General features: G+C 34.1%; 1 protein-coding gene across 8 annotated transcripts in view; it reads right to left on the bottom strand.

The window, feature by feature from the left end:
• The window catches only part of PHF3 (PHD finger protein 3), a 65,275-nt gene that overhangs the window by 21,744 nt on the left and 25,045 nt on the right, over positions 1-18,486 (bottom strand). For all 8 annotated transcript variants that reach the window (XM_074819837.1, XM_074819829.1, XM_074819836.1 and 5 more), the window contains 8 exons: positions 9,370-9,697; positions 8,202-8,379; positions 5,571-5,721; positions 5,288-5,444; positions 4,128-4,244; positions 1,829-1,960; positions 1,263-1,395; positions 538-733 (listed from right to left, as the gene is read on the bottom strand). In XM_074819837.1, coding sequence (XP_074675938.1) covers positions 538-733; positions 1,263-1,395; positions 1,829-1,960; positions 4,128-4,244; positions 5,288-5,444; positions 5,571-5,721; positions 8,202-8,379; positions 9,370-9,697 — 1,392 coding nt within the window. The remainder of the gene's footprint in view (positions 1-537; positions 734-1,262; positions 1,396-1,828; positions 1,961-4,127; positions 4,245-5,287; positions 5,445-5,570; positions 5,722-8,201; positions 8,380-9,369; positions 9,698-18,486) is intronic.

Raw genomic sequence — 18,486 nt, forward strand, 5'->3', positions numbered from 1 at the left:
GCTTACAGCAAATATGACAAAACGTCGAACAAGCTGCTGTTAACTGTCATTTCTAGAGAAGTGTTGCTTTGAGATTTGAAACTAGCCTGATTTATCAGTGCAAATGCTCTGTTTAGAGCAATCTCAAATTCCCTAGCTTTACATATACACATACAAACACACACACATCCCCTCATTCAACATACTACATTCCTTAATACCACATATCATATTAAATCTTTATCCTGACTTGTTTAATATGAACTCATGTGCCTTTTTAGGCCTTGTTGCACCAGAAAGCATAAGGTAGTTTACTTTTCCCCAGAAGAAAATGAGGTAACTAGAAGTTTGTAATCATAGCAATATATGTAGTGTTATTTATATAAATGCATAGCACTGTCTACTCCAGAGAACCCCATTCCTAAGAAGAGGTGGACAACTTCAAGTACACAAATGCATTACTGAAATGTCATTAATAAAATGAGCTTTAGTTATAATAGCTTAATAAGATTAATAATGTCTTTCATTTTAAAGTACTGTTTCTACAGATTATATTACTTTGGGAGAGGTGTGAATGATGATTTTGATGAGTCTTGCTTATCATCTTCCAGTAATTCTGAAGCTAAAATACTTGACGTTGAAGAAAGTGCATCTGCAATGCTCTCTGCCTCGTTGTCTGACTGCTTCCGTGCAACTCCAACAGACACTTTCACTTTTTTTGCAGAGAGATCATCAGTAGGTGGTGCCATTCGGCCTGCAGAGAATGAATTGCAATGCATTTTATTCTTTATTAAAGAAACAAAAGAGGACTTCCTCTGAAGACATGGAAGATGCACCAAAAATACATATTGCCATTGAAGTGGGATAGGATAAAGAAATGATACATTTTATACATATTTATACAATGTATAAATTTATGTATAATAGTGTATAAATATATACAATGTATAAATGTATATATTGTATATATTTATACCATATTATACATAAATATTGCCACTGTAATGGGATACGACAAAGAAATGAGGAATCAACAATAGCATGTACACCCATTAAAGGGATTCCTTTCTCTGCAGGGTTGGTTTTTTTTAAATAGAAGACACATTTATGCCAATCATTTTAATATTGTCTCCTTTGTAAATTATGATGTCAAACACTGCTTCCATATCTCTGTCAGCAAACTAGGGAAAAAAATTGTTTACATTCCTGAGGTATACTGAGATTTATGACAAAAGCATTATACAAGCATGATGTATTTATTTTGACATGCTTTTCAAAATCACCTATGCAGATTTTGCAGTTAAGATCGAAGAGATGATTTTTATGTTGACTTGTGGTGTCCGGAGACGCAGATTCATTTACTACTTTATCTTTTTCAGCTTCCTCTGATTTCTCAAACAACTTCACATTAGGTTCCTAAGAAAAGTCAAACACATTTCAGTTAGCCTTTTTTTACTCTGTTAATATTCCTAATATTGCTATTCATATTGCTTAAATATTTTATGGTATTTTCTTCTCTTCAGGCGTAAAGCTGTCTTCAGTTGTACAGCCTAAAAGACTATCATAAAAACTACAAATGCATTAAAGGAATTAATTCCTAAATATCTTTTAGGTAAGATTTAGAATATTTTCTACTATTGCCAGAATTCATCATATAGTCATGGACAACACAGAAAAAACAAAACCACCAGGACCAGAAGTGAAAGTCAGTAAGGATAAAAGAAAAATTCAACTCAAAACAGACCTAGCATATAATTACAGATCTGAACAACAAAATCATAAACAAATCACTTTACAATCAGATTATCTATGAACTAAATACACTGTGTTGCCATGTTTTCTTTTATACCTGAATCTCCATGACTTCCTCTTGTTCTTTTATTGGTGTTTCACTTTCAATTTCTATTTCTCCTTTGTGAGTAATTTTTGTGATAGGTCTTCTTTCAACTTCCCTCTGTTCTTTCTCGATCATTTCAATTGTCTGTAAAAACAGGAAGTTGCGTATATTTACTTCCATACAATATCAATTTGGAAATCCACAAATGCAACAACAGAAAATAGGACTGCAATTAGGAAACCCTCTAGGGAAGAAAGAATACATTCATATTTTGCAAGTGTCAAGTAGTTTCATAAAGCAAACTCACAAGCAGCAGTTCTGAAGTGCAGCAAATACTTATCAGGCATGTATTTAAACAAGTTATAAAGCAGACCTTCAACACTAAATTTAAAGATAGGTAATTTGATTTTCCAAGGGCTAAAGAAAAAAAAAGCATCATTGTTTTCCTGTAATAGTAGGGAAAATGCAGGACATAAGTACATATAGATTTGTATCATTTTTCAAGAGCTTGTTTTTTAGTATATAAACCTAATCCTCTACCTCGAAAAAACATTTAAATATATTCCTAAAGTAATGGATATGCTAATTCTGATCAGCACTGCCGCGTTGCTCTGTTGCAAAAAATAAAGCATAAACCATTTTTTTTAAAATTGCTTCTTGAAGCACATTTCTACTTCTTAAACCAGAAACAGTTTGTGTTGGCTGTCCTCAATATTTTAAGCCTGGTTTCATAAGGAAACAAGGATTCTATGATTGCTTTATCTCTCTGCCAAATACCTACAGTTACTTTTGAGCACACTGGGGAAACTTAAAAAAAAAAAAAAGCAGCAGTAAGTAGCAGTCTCAAAGTCTTGCTGAATAGGAAAACAAAAAATACAGTCAAATGATACATTGCTATTTATTTTACATGTTGTATTCCACTTCAACTTCTAGAAATTCTAAAGTATTTCTCTGAAATATTCAGGACCCTTCAGTAATTTTTGAGAAACATACACTTTTGTTTTGAAGCTGTTCCTCACAGCAGTGGAATAGTTTTGCATGGTCTGTTTTCAATATTTTATTGATGTTTATAAAATTAAATGTAACAAAGAGGTACTACAAAAGACAGGCTTTGGCTAACTACAGAATAAACAAACTTTTCATGTCTTTCTGGGCCCTCAAAACAATTTTGAGATAATAGGAACTAGCAAAAAGTTGTCGATTCATAAACAGGTCTAGTTGCAATATGCAAAGAAAAGGAAAAACACCAGGAATAATTAATGTTGCAATGCAAACTGCAGTCTCAAATACAGCACCTCACTGTACTGAATCACTATCACTGAGCATTCATTCATTCTGAGCACACAGAATTCAAGAAGATTAATTCCATCTATTCCATGTTACACTCATTAAGATTTTTTATTGGAAGTCATCTGATATAACCCACAATTCCTAGTATCATAAAACCCAAACACAAAAGGCATGCCAGTTAACACTAGCCAAATTTTGTGCCTTTTAGTTCTATGAAGTGGCATATAAATTTTGTCAACAAAAACCCAGATTTTGTAAACTAGAAAACTTGATGCTCCAAACTGGACATTTCTAAGCAGCTGCAGTTAATTATCATTGGACTAACTAGTCAGTAAACAGGCTAATATCTAAGAAAAAGGCATTTTCTATAAAATTTAAACCAGCTCCTCATATTCCTGCTTCTCCTTCTAAACTGTCAACACAGATATAAACATAGTGTGACTTTCTGTTTCAAGAAAAGTAATGCTCAAATTAACCTAATAAACTTCCTATGCTTTGTTGGTTTTTTGGTTTATTTTGGGGTTTTTTTCCCTTTAGACTGCTTTTCAGACAGGCAGATCAGGTTTTCAGCTTCAGGTTTACTTCTTGGTGGGTGAACTGTCATGCTCGATAGTATGTAATTTTAAAACACCACCAGTTTGGTTTGATTCGTCCAAAGAGATCTCTCTCCCTTTCTAAAGAACTGATGTCTACGAAGCTTCAGCTAGAGCTTTAAAATCTTGTTGGAAATAAGGACAAAGAAGCCTTCACCCTTGAGACAGAAGAAAGAGCAAGCAGCAACACAGTTGCATGGCAAAGGAAAATGCATGGCCTCCCCCTTTCAGGAATTTACTACACTTCTTTCACTTTTGTCCTAACAACCCCTTTGGGTTTTGAATACTAAATAAATTATAGAGATCCTCCTTAATCACAGTTGCTTTGGGAGACACACATTCTGTTCTTTCTACATACACTTAACCTGCAAACAGAAGTTAAATATGCTTAGGCAGTCAACTGAACAACGTAAGCTGACAAATCTCACATGTCTGTTTTCTCTCTGTCTCCAAGCAGCCAGTTCTTTGGAAGCCAGTTCTTCTGGGCTCATTTTTATTAGATGGTCTGGAGTAACCTCTCCTTTCAGTACTTTCTTAAATAATATCTAGAAGAAAGAAGAAAAGTTAACTATTGCTATCAAGACAAAATCAGCTCACAGCAGGAAATAAAGCAGAAGCAACATACAACACACTCTGTACAGCTATATGGATCATGTGGGTTTGTAACTATCTCCCACTGTAGGAAGCAATACTAGATTTTATAACATAAAAAGCTTAATTCCAGTGCTCCATTTATTCTACATAACAGAATGTTATCTACATATACCTTTAATGATCAGATATATAATTAACTGTTGTTCCAAACAAGAAAGTGAGTTTATGCCCATTGGAGGAGTAACTCTGGTTGTTTGGTTTTTTTTTTTTGGAAGGTGCAAATCCCCTGTATTACACAGTGGAAAGAAACTAGTATTAAAGAGGATGTCTATGCTTCTTGACCAATTGAACTGAATTTCTAGGGTAAAATTCCTCACATAATTTAGCAGTATGAGCAAAGAGAAGCCAATGACAGAAGTTAGCCTGTTCATATAATTTACAGTTGGCTAACTGTAATAGTAAAATACTACAGACGAAGCAACTTGATCAGAATAACTGATAAGGACAAAAGAGAAGTTGAGGAGGTGAGTGTGATGTTGCATAATGGGCTCATAGAAAGCAGAAAAGAGAGTGAAAGTCAAGCTTGAGAAATCTGGGTGTGAAAAAGCACAGTGAGACAAGCTACACAATGTAAGTGCAGCAAGTAACACAGAGCTGGGCGGGGGGTGGGGACACAGGGACACCCAAACAACAGATCAGTGGTAAAGACAAACAAACTAGACAAGCTATATCCACTACACTTTGAAACCCCACTATAAAAAGTACACTGGGAACAAGAAGTTGAAGAATTAATGATGGGGAACAAGCAAAAAAGAACACAGGGAATACTGAGTGTGCAAGAGGACAAACAACAAAGAGATGAGGAAAGCTACAAAAAAATAACAATAAGGATAATTTGTGAAAGGATTAATAATGTATTTACATAGAAGACTGTTCCTTTAATCTACAGCAAATAAAGAATTTCTGTAAAGCACAACAGACAAATAATACATACATTATTTTTAGGATCTTTTAGGTTGAACATTAAGCTTCTGTATTTGTTCTTATACTTTGAGTCAGTGTCCCGAAAAAAAGAAAACAGCTCTCTTTCAATCCTTGTGGCAACTTTTGCTGCTCTCTCCTCAGGAATCTTTAAACTGGAGTCTGTCAATCTGTGAGAGAACACAAGACTAAAAATTACCAAATGCTTCCAAAAAATGAGTACTTTTTCTTCTGCCTTTCAAAAGAAAATAATTACAAACACAAATTAATAATTTGATTTAGTAATATATATTTACCTTTTCATCAGAATTTCCTTAAGAGACTGCTTGACACTCTGTCTTATCTGATCAGCAGAAGGTTTGGAAGCTGGCACAGCTGGCACGTGTGTTGCACTAATAGATCCTTTCTCAGTTTTCTTTTTCTTAATTTCTTGTTTCTCATGAACACCTACCAAAACACACAGTTACAAACTGTAAGCTACTCAAGCCACTGATATAAACTTTTACTGTTGCTGGATGTCATGAAGTTTTATTTTTAAACCGCTAAGAACTGACCTTCAAGGAGAAGGAAGAGAGTCACAGGGTGATTCTTTTTTTTTTTTTTTAATTACTTGTTTTGGATTTTGTGTTACATAGATCAATCCATAAAAAAAAACTTCCTTAGCAGAAACAAACAGGACTTTTGCCCTTTGACTTAAGGTATTTTCTTCTACACTGAACCAAGATGACCAGTGTTTATTAGCTTGATCTTAAGTAGGATTTTTGATCCTCAATTGTTGTAATAGCATAGATTGATTTTTTAATGAGTAAACTGAGAAATAATATATTGGGAATCACATATTATAAGCATATTAAACTTTACTTTAAAATAACATTTTTCATTAAACTTAGCATTTCTGTGTCTGTTAGCCATCAAAATTATTTCAATTACAATAATCTCAGTTTCTGATTCAGGTAACTGACACTCTTAAGCAAGGCAATTAAGGTTTGTGTCATAAATAATACAAATTATGGACATTTCTAATCAAATTAAAATCATTAAAGCAAAAAACCGAATTCCTTCAAACTTTAATTTTCACAGTGTCAACTGAAAGCTCATTTGTCTCAGCACATGAACATGTCATTAATTTAGAGCAGCTGCCTTCTATTTATGAAAGCAATGGAAAATAAACAACATTCATTCACTTTCTACTCTGAAAAAAAGAAACAACTGAAGACTGACGAAGATCTAACTTCAGGGTTTGATGGTAAAAAGAAATATTTATTATTACTTTCACCTACTGAGTACAACTTAAAATGTGTTAATACCAGAAGCAAACACTACGTTTTCAAGTAGCTACAAAAAGACAAGATTTTCTTTCCTGTTGGGAAGACTGTATGGTTGTATCAACTCTCTCATTAATGCCACTATGATCCCCATCAAAATTAGTGATTTCCCCTTCCTCACCACCAAGGTAGTACAGACCTGAGACAGCTGTTTGCCATTCTGTGCTGCAAACTAAAGTATTCATATGCTAGGCTTCTTAAGTAATGCAGCTCTAATAATGACTTTATTTGCTCAATACTTTTTTTTTGCTCGTGTCCTCCTCAGAAAGAGGATGAAGAACTGGACTAAAACCTTTCAAAAAAATGTAGCCTGAGGAGGTCGGGGGACATGGAAAACCTCCATGTTGCTGGCATGCAACATTTTGGCAAAGTTTCAATCATCCAAAAGCACAGTCCCGTAACAGGGAAGTGATGGGCAAGATTAGCAATAAACAATGCCACTATAAGCATAATTCAAAGCAGTTAGGAGATTAAGTCAAATGTGCTGCTTAATAATTTTGTGCTAATTGTCCTAAATGAGACTTCCAAGCCTGTCTTGTTACAAAACTATTTTTAGATTAAGGTCTACTCTGAAATCATGACTAAAAATCTTTTTGTCAGCTTCTAGTTCAATTAATGTATTTTGGAACAATTCAATTACTTTATGGATATCAAAGACTCACTTCGCTCCATGCAATTTCCAATTAGAAAGGATGTCCATTACTTTGTGACTCAGAATTTCAAAGTTGAACAACAAGGTATTTGAAGTCTAAAAGATACCATTCAGTATACAATACTTACATATAGACTTACATTTAACCCTAACTTTTTCAATTGTTTTCTTCCACCAGTAAGAGCTTCTAGAATGCATTAGCATTGGCGAAAGACCAGCAGAGCAGATTTATTGTTTTTTAGACAAGAATTCAAAGCTTGAATTTAGCAGTTAAAGACACAGTTCTCAGACAAAATCTCACTTGCTTTGCTGCTGAGATTTCAGTCTCAAATGACAACAACTTTGTATTACCATGATCTTAGAAGAATAATGCTTCCTGTAAGGGAGCAAGGGAGCTATGAGAGAACAGAGGTTGCTGGGAAGGGAAATATGTCCCTTCAACCTTTCAAATAAAATTTAGATGAAAATCTGATCCCTCAGCATGCAATATAATGTTCCCCTTTGAAATTAGCTGATACAACTACTTGTCAATTTGTGAAAAAGACATCAGTAAGTCAAAGTATAATTTATATAGCAATTAAAACACTTATGTATGTTAAATATTTCACAGTATTTTATGGAAGAGCATTTCGAATTTCTCTGCAATGTGAAATAAAGTTTAATACAAAGATGTCTTTGTGTACTTTTTGTCCCGTTCCTGATTACATGAGCATCCTCTACTATTCTGACAGTAAACACACAGCTACACAGGAAACATTTAACTGCTAAACAAAATTTTAAAAGAAATGAGACAAAGATCATAAACATCATGGGAACAAACAGCTCTTCACATCACCATCACTTGCACTACAGAATGTGGTTTGAAAAACTGATACTATGAAGTAAGTCACCATCCTCTGCTGTACAAATATGTGAATTACAGCGTGGAGTACTTCACCAAACCTCACTACCTGATTTCGTGGACCTTTCAACCACACTAAGGGATTCTTTACTTATTTTTTCATTTTTATCTTCAGGGGACCGCCGAGGAATTATAGCAGTTTGTGATCCTTTTCGAGCAGGAACATGTTGCCCTTTTTTAGTATCTGAGTCTCTGGACTCTGACACATTTTTCCCATCACCAGATTCCTGAAATAAACATTTACACATGTTAGCACGCTACTGAATGTTACAATGACCACTACATAATTATCACACATTTTTCCCATTTTTTTTTTCTAGCATATAATGAGTTCCCTGGATGTATGCACCATTGTGTAATTTCTAAAAAATTACTGAACAGTATCCCAAATTACTGCCAAGTATTGCTTAACACTCTCTTTGAAATATTGGCCAAAGACACATCACTGACAATTTGCAGTTAAGCTCTGTGCTGAAAACCACTACGTTTTCAGTTATTTTAGGAGGTCATGGATACCAATGAACATCCCTTAACCAGTTTTAGCCACACATCCACAGGAAGTCACTTATGTTTAGAAAGCACATGTAAACCAAAATTAAACGTAATAGCTTAATGTCAGAATTACAATTCTACTATTCAGAAATCAGACAAAAACGATTACCGATGATTAAGTTATGACGACTGTGATGCTATACATTAAAAGACTCTAAAGAATTGTAGTAAAAACATCTCACCGCTCTTACAAATTATCCTTTGGTTAGTAGAGACACACAGAAAGTAGAAAGGCCCTAATTAAAACGTTAGGCATTTTCTTCTACATACAATCTGAAGTTAAAACAATCAAAACTACAATACTGTTTTCATACTGTTTTACAGATATTTAAAAGATCTGTGGTTTATATCATACAGCAAACTGACAGATTTCTGTAAAAGTATTTAGAAATCTGAAAGAAAAACGCATGAAGTTCTTCACCATTTCTATATACACACACGTATGATGTGCACATAACCCTGCTCAATGTAAGGAGTTTAGCAATATCATCTTGAAAGAGTCAAGCCAGTTAGAAAATGAAGTAACTCTGGATAATAATGGAGAAGTTTTAAATTAAATTCACAAAAATGTTTGAAACATGGTATTTTAAATGACAGGGGGTTAGGAAAAAACTCCTTCTACCCTCAATAATTAACAGAACTTTAAACACTAAAATAAGACTTACCCGTCTGAAGATTTTGACTTTGTGCTTCCCAGTGTCCTCTGTTTGCTTTGTTTTTTCAGTTGTTATATTCAGATTACAAGCAGGTGTTTGCTTTGACATCCCCAGTTTTTCACACTCAATTGTTTTTTCTTCTCTATGGATTTCAAGTTTCACTTGAGTCTCTGATGCATTTTGATCAAAACACTCCATTTTTTTGTCTTCTTCAGCACAGCATTTCACACACACATATTCTTTATCTTCTTCACCCATCTGCTGTGCTTGAGAAAGACTCAGTCCAACACAATCACCATGAAACCAATCATCACATCTACCACAGCCTACCATAAACCTGAAAACAAAGTAAGACATAAGTCAGTGTACAGACTACAACAGAACATACAGCAACTTAAGCAGAATGTACCATAGTCGTCTGATTCGTGCATCTCAACAATTTGTTCTTACCTGGTAAGTGATTTTCTTTGTAGCTTTACATCCATCTCCAGCCTTACGACATGGTATGATCTTCCTGAGAAATAATTTTGGCCTTTTTGCCTTTTGCAGTAGTCCAAGAGACTATCACAACCTCATGATGTTTTTGTAACCTGCCTCCAAATCCTACCAACCAGATTTTTTCAGACTACTATTAAAAAAAAAAAATTGATGGGAATGTAAAAAAAAAAAAAAACCCAAAAAACCACCCACAATAAAACAAAATATCCCACAAAAACTCTCAAAACAAGTAAATGTGTTTGAAAAGACTTGAAAATTTTCTTGCAAGATTATCCTTGCTTTCCTTCAAATATGATCATCATCCTTACAGCAGAAATGTATCAACAACTGCAATCTTCCACAGCAGCAAGAGATGTTTGAGTGTTTTGACAAATAAGATGAGCACGGAAACATCAAGCTATTCTAAATTAGTTTTTTTACGTCACATTCCTTAGACCATTATTACTGAATTATTTCTAGAAAGTTGCTTTTTATTCTCTTTACTGGTGAATATGGGGCCAGGAGTTTGGCTTCCAACTACATCTTTCTAGCTTGCAGGGACTGGTTTGTTTGTTTTAAATAAGGTACATGCCACTTCAGTGTTGCTCTGCTATTTTTAGAGCTAGTAGCTATTTAAAGAATGTTTTAAACACCAAAATGAATATAATTTAAAAGGACACCCTCCATCTTAAGTCATTTGAACTGCTTCACCATTTTAAAAGTAAAAGTGTTGTAAAGATCACTTGGTCTAAAATAAAACCATAATTTCTGACTATTTTGTGGAATCATTTTGAAAACTCTGTTAGGTATCACTAGTACCTAATTGCACTGATATGTACAATTTCCATTTGAACTATTTGTGAAGGCTGTGGAATTTCAAAGTTACATGGGTTAAACACCTCAATAAATCTATTTCAGGAGACTTACATGGTAGCAATTATTTTTTACAATCCTTTCTTGTAATAATGAACCTTGCATTACTACTAAAGATCTGCTTTCAAATGATGTGAGAACTCTTGCATTATCCACTTGCATTCTTTTTCCCCTTTTATGTCTTTTGGTTTTCTTTTTGTTTTATACTTACATAAACTATAGTAAATATATGTACTATTATATATATGTTGTCTGAAGAAAATCCAGAAAGACTGCACGTTATGAAAAGTTTGAGTTCTCTGTTAATACTGAAAAATTATTTACTAGCTTTTAAATTCCACAGAAGACAGACCGATTTTTGAAAGTAATCCATGAAACGCTAAATACACTGACCTATGAAACCTGTTTCTTTAATCCAATACCCTATAAATCTCTTTTGTAAGATGATTCTAAGGAAATGATACCTAACTTATGCATGTTCCTATTCAGGCTAGGATCTGCTGTCTGCTGACTTACCTACTTTGCAAAACCGTATAAATATTACAAAACATGTTTAGAGGAACTCTCGTTCTCCAGAACTGTAAATGAACACTCCAGATGGCTTGATGCTGGTATTGTATTCAAGAACTACCAGTATCTTAAGAGATGAAAATTCTAACAGCAGACGTTTGAAACAAGAGAAGAACAGAAGAAAATATTGTGGCTTAATGTTCTGTCCTTGCTTACCCCAAAATAAATCAGGATTAATTTCTGCTGAAGTAAACTGTCTTTTGATGCAAAATGAGTCTGAGAAGTTTTAAAGCTCCAGCAGTTTGAGAAAAAAGGCCATTTCCAGCTTCACTAGCCTATAATGCTGTTTGCTAGATTTGAAGAAAAGAGTTTTTAATCCAGTCTGTGAAGAAAACTATTTTCTCATTTTTAATTTTGTTTTTCTGAGCTGCAAATACATTTATGGTATTACTTTTCACTACCAAACAATATCCATCCATCTATTTAGTAGCTTCAATCAGGAAGGCAGAGGTTCCTTCACATTTGGTCAGTATCTCCATCTTTTCAGATCCACGTTCCAGCAAAGTGAAGATACAAGAAAGGTAACATTACAGGACAACTGCTTCTGATTGTCTTACCAGAGTAATACCATAGCATTCATAAACACAACAGGAAAACAAGAGAGAAGCAACAGAACTTCAACACAAAGATGATTGCTCCTTCTGAGAACAAAACATGTGATGACAGGTAATATAGCATGAGTGCCTATTTCACAACTGCAAGGATCCATAAGAGGATGCTTCACAACACAGGACATATCTTGTACCATTGCAAGAAAATATTAGTAAAGCTCTGGGAACACTGAAACTGTTACAAAAATTCCAAACATTAAGATTTTCTGCAGAGCTCAAGTAAGATCGAAGCACACAGTCAAGTACTTCTTGCTTAAAGGATATTTTGGTGTACTAATGAATGAATGCCTTCTCGTTAAGGAAACCAAGAACACACTGTCTTGAAGCCACAACTGCTACTTTCATTTTTATTAAAATGTATGTATTTTTTCTCCAGTTTGTAAACTCAGGCATTGGAGATTAATTTGTTAAGTGAGGAAGGCAGATCACAACCTTTAGCAACCAAAACAAAATTTTGATTAATATTTAGAAAATGGACTAAATTTGCAGAAAATATTAACTCCGGAGACTAAACACACAAGATGCTGCAAACCTCCAGCTTTAAATTGACAGCATGTGGAATTTTTCAGCTTCGCTCACACACAGTAAGTGGGCAATAAAGAGCTGTATGATAGAAGCAAAGCACCAGGACAGGCAGCCAGTCTTACATTTTTATTTTCAGGTCTATTAAAAAAAGAAAGTAAGGCAAAAAAACCCTATAATGAATTTATCTCAGAAAAGATCATTCTTCACTAAGAATATACACCAAGATGGACAGATGTCATTCAAGCCATCTTAAGCAAAGTATGGAAGATGGAATATCCATTTGGCTTCATTCCAGTATTCACAATAAGGTTTCAATTACACTATATTTAAACACACACAATAAAACTTCAGAATTCAGGATTCAGAAACTAAGACTGCAAAGAGAATCTGGAAATGTCCATGAAGCCTGTACTATAAAACAGACTGTAGTGTTTACAATTGTCTTGCTTAAGCCTAATTATACAAAATGGTAATAAAAATACTGGTGCTGTTTGCCTGAAATATTCACTATTTCTACTAGTATTTTCACACTAGTCAACTGCAAGACTGCAACTTCTAAGTCTGAGAGAGAACATACTGACTTTGATACCAGTAATGTAAATAATCCTTTCTACCATAAGGTCACTTTTATATCTTTATCTGTTTCACTCATCTGCAAACAAAACACAATTATGATTTTTAACAGCAGTTGTAACTGGGATATGGGCAATGCTCAAAGACTAAAAAGGGGAGTCAAAGGAATCTGAAGCCTGGCTTGAAGGATCAAGGATGTTCTCTTGCACAGCTGTCAGAGTTGTGACTGAAGAGGTTCTGATATCTTGGACTATTAAAACACCAAAGTTTCTGACTGTAGATTGCTTCAAGTTTGAAGTGCAGGAGTTTTACCCATGTTGTAAGGCTGGATTGGAAGATGTAAAGCTGAAAGAGAAAGAAAAATGTATTTTAAAATATTAAACTATGTGAAATTCAGTAACAGAATTGCTTTCACTGGACTTCAATATAAAAAAAAATTAAAGAAAAATCTAAAAAGAGCTGACAGGTGACAGCAGACTGTACTATAGTTCACTACGATCTTTGCACAGAGAAAAGAATCCTCTTGGTAGTCCACACATCGTCATGGAAAGATGCACCTTAAAATCACAAAGTAATAGATGACACATAACAAGAGAGATAATAATGCAAACCTTCCACAATCTCTTTTAAGATTAGGAGATTTTTCTTTGGTGTGTTACCTGTAGTAAATTAAATTCATCTGTTAGATGAAAAACTTAGGCTTGGACGATTTATTTTCAAAATATACAGGCTATGTTTTAAAATTAATTTACATACATTTACATAACAAAAGCAAGTTTCCAGAGAAATTCATTACTGTGAAATAAGATTTTACAAGTAAAATGGGCAGAAACCATCTTGTTCATACTACAATTGTTCATTGTAAAGCTATACTTATGAGTAAAACACAAAGAACTGGGAGCTGTCAGAACAGTTCAGTGTGGGCCAGTAATCAGCATTTAAAATTAATTAATAACGTAAGGTGCATTACCACAGAAAATCATTTACTTCAGAAATAACTGCCTCTCTTTAGTCTTTTGTATTTGTGGTACATAGCATAGGAAAAAAAACTGCAACAGGGCTCAAATTTTAACAAAACAAAAATGCAAAACTTAAATTATTCAAAAAGACACCCTAACCCTGAACTCACCTAAGAGGAGCAAAACCACTTTTCACACACTTTTTAAAGACTTAAGTATTTAAAGTATGTCCCACATCTGCATTTCCCCTCCTTAATGGTACTGTTCACCAATCTTCTATAAGATCTGTTCTAAACTTGTATTAACGTTATTAACGTGTCTCAGCTGCACTGATGCTACAGACCAGTCAATGTTAAAGCAGAGACACTGCATGGAGCCAACTGTTTTTCCTTCAGCTAATAAAGATGCTACTAGTAGAGAAGATACAGCAGCTTCAGCAGAGCCTGTTTCACATAAGTGAAGTAGTATGGGCTTGATTCAAAGCTCAAGTGAAATGAATGTTTGTCAAAAATAATCTGCCCTACCTTATCAGAGCACATATATATGAGCAGTTTTTCTTGTCTGCTTTTTGTACAAAAGATGCACAGATGACATGATTTTTCAGGTTTTGATCTTCTAAAAACAAAAACAACCATCTTCAAAGAAACACTATCAGCAGATCATTTACACAGAATTTGCAACATAGGAAGAAGACACTGCAAACTTACTTCTGAAGTACTAAATTTCAATAACCCATCTTTTATGTAATAAGTTTATTTTTAACTTAAAGGCATGATTTTCTATGATCCAGTGAAAGGTGTCGCTGCCCATGGCAGGGGGGTTGGAACTAGACTTTAGACTCTTTAAGGTCCCTTCCAACAGAAACCATTCTATGATTCTATTCTACGATTCTTTGTTTTTCATGTTAAATGAACCTCTCCAAAAAGGAAGCAACCCTATACTCTTTGAACTAAAGATGAATGCATGAAACATGCCCAACAACAAAACAGGAAAACCAAAATCACTGAACTTCCCAAAACCAGAAAAAGATGGGTAGAATACATCTCCTAACTTTAATCACAAATCTGTAAAAAAAAAAAAAAAAAAAAAAATTAAGGGAAACTCCATTACCAGTGCATTATAACCACGTTGCATCTTGTAGAATCAGGATCATACTTCTATAAACTGCATATATATACACATACTTTATAAAACTATGTATTTTAGACAACTTATGCTATCCATTTGCCTGATTCCCTAATGGTACTGGTATTAATAATATTCCTACCAATACTGCATGATACTAATATCCCTATAAAAATCTACTAATAAAATGATACAGCTGTAAATATAAACCACAGTGGAGTCCTTCCGTTCGTTAATTATATATTACAATGCTATTTTGTTTATACTGTCATTCAATTTTTTTATAGCTGTGAGTAGACATGGATGATAGCTTTTAATGTTTCAAGGCCTTCCACAGTGAAGAAAGCAGTAACAGAGGCAGAAAACTTAAAAGCATCATCCATGACTAAATTGATGACATCTTCCATAATCTGCAGTTTAACACACTCATACTATTCCGTGAACATGTACTAGAACTAAGGCATCATAATTATTCTAATTACTGTTTCTTCTGAAGAATGTTGTCACAACAATGATTCATTTCCTGTTTATGCATCCACCCTTAAAAAAATGAGCACTTGTAACTTAAGGGTAGTTATAAGTCCCTCTTCAACCATTCTCTTTTGTATTGGCTGTGAAAATTATATGATCACCTGGTCCCAAAATAGTTTTCTGAAGTATTAGCACTATTTTCAAAAAAACAAATGTCCTAATAATAATATTTATTACAGGAAAAAAGTTTTCAGATTTTTTTTTTAACTTCATCAGCCAAAGTAATTTTCTGTATTACAACTGTGCATAAACATTTTAGTAATTATGTGTATGCAAGAGATAAGGAATACTATGCCTTTGCAAAATCGACTCCTGCACTTTCCAATTAATTGCCTTTTCAATATTACTAACTTTTCCTCTATACTAAAGGAGAGTTGAAATGTGGGGAAAAAGAAAACCTTAAGTAAAACTCTAGTCCTGCACCACTTAATTCTTCTGTGAGCTCTGAGAAGGCCAGTTTGTGTCTGACCACACAAACTGCATGATCAAATCCCAAGCAGCAACAAAACAAAAACAAATAGAAAAAAACCCCCACAAAGCAACAACAGAGAATGCCCGAACCACCACAACCTATTAAAAAAAAAAAATTACCAGAATTGTAGAAATCAAAAGAGGAAGTCACCAGCAACAAATTAAAGCTACAAACTTCCCTCACGATATAATGCTTTCTAGAAAAATTGCTTAGAAACAGAGTATCTCAAGTTATGTACCTTGGTGAAACTTCTTCCATTAAAAAAAGAGAGAGTGAAGACAAGGAAGACAATCTGCAAAACATCAGTTAGGGTTTTGTCTATCTGTACAAGGAAATAAATGAGTTTAGCCCTCCAGCCTGCAGAGAGCTTGAACATCTGCAGTGAAAACTGGAGAAATTTACAATGAGCCCTTACATCAGAAGGATGCATATGATGCCTACAAGAAACTTTACATTAGCAGATTTCTCAGTGGCTGTAAAGCTATTATCTTGATCTAGCTCTATGCCAAGAAATTAAATATTGTATTTTCCTTCAACTATCTTTAAAGATCCTTGATCTGTCTTCAGGAAAAATAAATATTGTTTGTGACAAAGCTTAGTATTTTCAACATCACTTGATCTCATTAAGAAGTTGAGGTAGTAACTTCAGTCTGTAACATTTTTCTATGCGATATGCATATCCATACACATACACACGTTTCATCTATAGACAGATAAAATTTGTATGATTTTTATGTTATTAGCTGATAAAAAAAGAGTCTGACAGCAACATGGGAACACAGTGGCAAAGTCAAACAAGTCGAAAGCAATGTTGTAATGAGTAACAACAACAATTCAAACTTTGCACTGAAAAAAACACCTGTTTCAGATGTGCTGAAAATTACTAAGTACAAAAAGTTACATCTTAATTATCTGACTTGTTCAGAAACACAGGGTTTAGTTTTCATATGAAAGAACAATTATTTTAATTATGTTGCAAAAGTAAATGTCTGAACAAGAATAAACATGATACATCGAGCAAACAGACTGAAACAAACAGTCCTAAAGCCAAACATTGATCACTCACTCTGGGTAATGAAGATATACAAAACAGCTATGTTGGTTCCAGCTTATAAGCATCAAGATAAGTGGAAAACAGAGTATGAATAGTCATTGTTCAAAGCTCGGGTGCCAAAGAAGGACAATCTAATATCAGGAAAAAACCAGGCATGCCTCTTATAAAGCAAGACACATTATAATTTGTAAACTTTTTTGATCATACAAGTCACATGTTTGCAACAAAGGATTCCTCCTTTTCCAGCCAAATCCATTGTATCTGCAGTGCAAGTTAAGCATACTTTGACTTTGCATGTGGCCAGCAAATTATTGCATGTATTCCTAAAGATACAAATTGACTCCATTTGTCAGGTGCTGATTCTGAAATAAAACTGTATACAAGGACCATCCTTCTTCTCCTGTTCTTCTAGCAGACACAGTACGATTACTCCAGGGCCGCGAAAGACCTGCGTAAGCATCCCCCTTTGGGGATTCTGTACACAAACAAAACTGATGAAACAATCCCCACAGATTATCTTCAACCTGAATCAATTTTCCAAGCTTAGTATTACATTAACAACAAGTTAGGGGCTGTGCATTTGCTGTGGGGAATACAAAAAACGTTCAAGTGACTATTATTTTGCAGCCTGAATTCTAAATGTCCTCAACATACTGCAAAACTCTTATGCACATTATTTCCTAACTTAGGGCTGCAACTTCAGTACAACTTCTTTTCCTACAAGTAATTTGTACCACAGCACTAATAAAATCTTTCAAAGTTTAAATAACCACAGAGCAGGATATAAACACAAACTTTGTTTCAGATCTTAGCTCTGCCTTTGACATTTGTTGAACTTACTGTCCCTTGACAATATTTGTGTCTCACACTTTTTCCTTTTCTTCTGGACAATGAACAGAGGATAAAAAAGGAAACAGGCTGACCAGCTAGGCTGTTACAAAAGGGAAACAACAATTCCTTGAAAAGCAATCCACAAAGTAAATAAAAAACACCTTATCGCTATAGCCAATTTCAATAGTTTTGATGTTTTTCCAAGTGATAAAAATAAAATTTATCACATTAAGCTTTTGTTTTACACCGCACTGAAAATGTTTTCTTGTTCTTGCAGCAATAATTAAACAAGTACAAAATGCCAAGGCATCTGAAATACAAGTTTTGCTTCCTCTTGCATCTTACTGACATCAAGTGAATCTGAAAGGTTTGAGTTTTTATTTATAGCATATAACTACAAAATATAAGTAATTTGAACAAATTAAACTTCATTTTTTAGAATAGTGATGATGAAAAGTGCTGGACTGGCTGTCTTAAGTCTTCTGTTATTAAGCATGGGACCATTACTGCAAGCTTCCTCACTCC

The sequence above is a fragment of the Strix aluco genome, chromosome 3, assembly GCF_031877795.1.
Source record: "Strix aluco isolate bStrAlu1 chromosome 3, bStrAlu1.hap1, whole genome shotgun sequence".
NCBI classification, from domain to species: domain Eukaryota; kingdom Metazoa; phylum Chordata; class Aves; order Strigiformes; family Strigidae; genus Strix; species Strix aluco.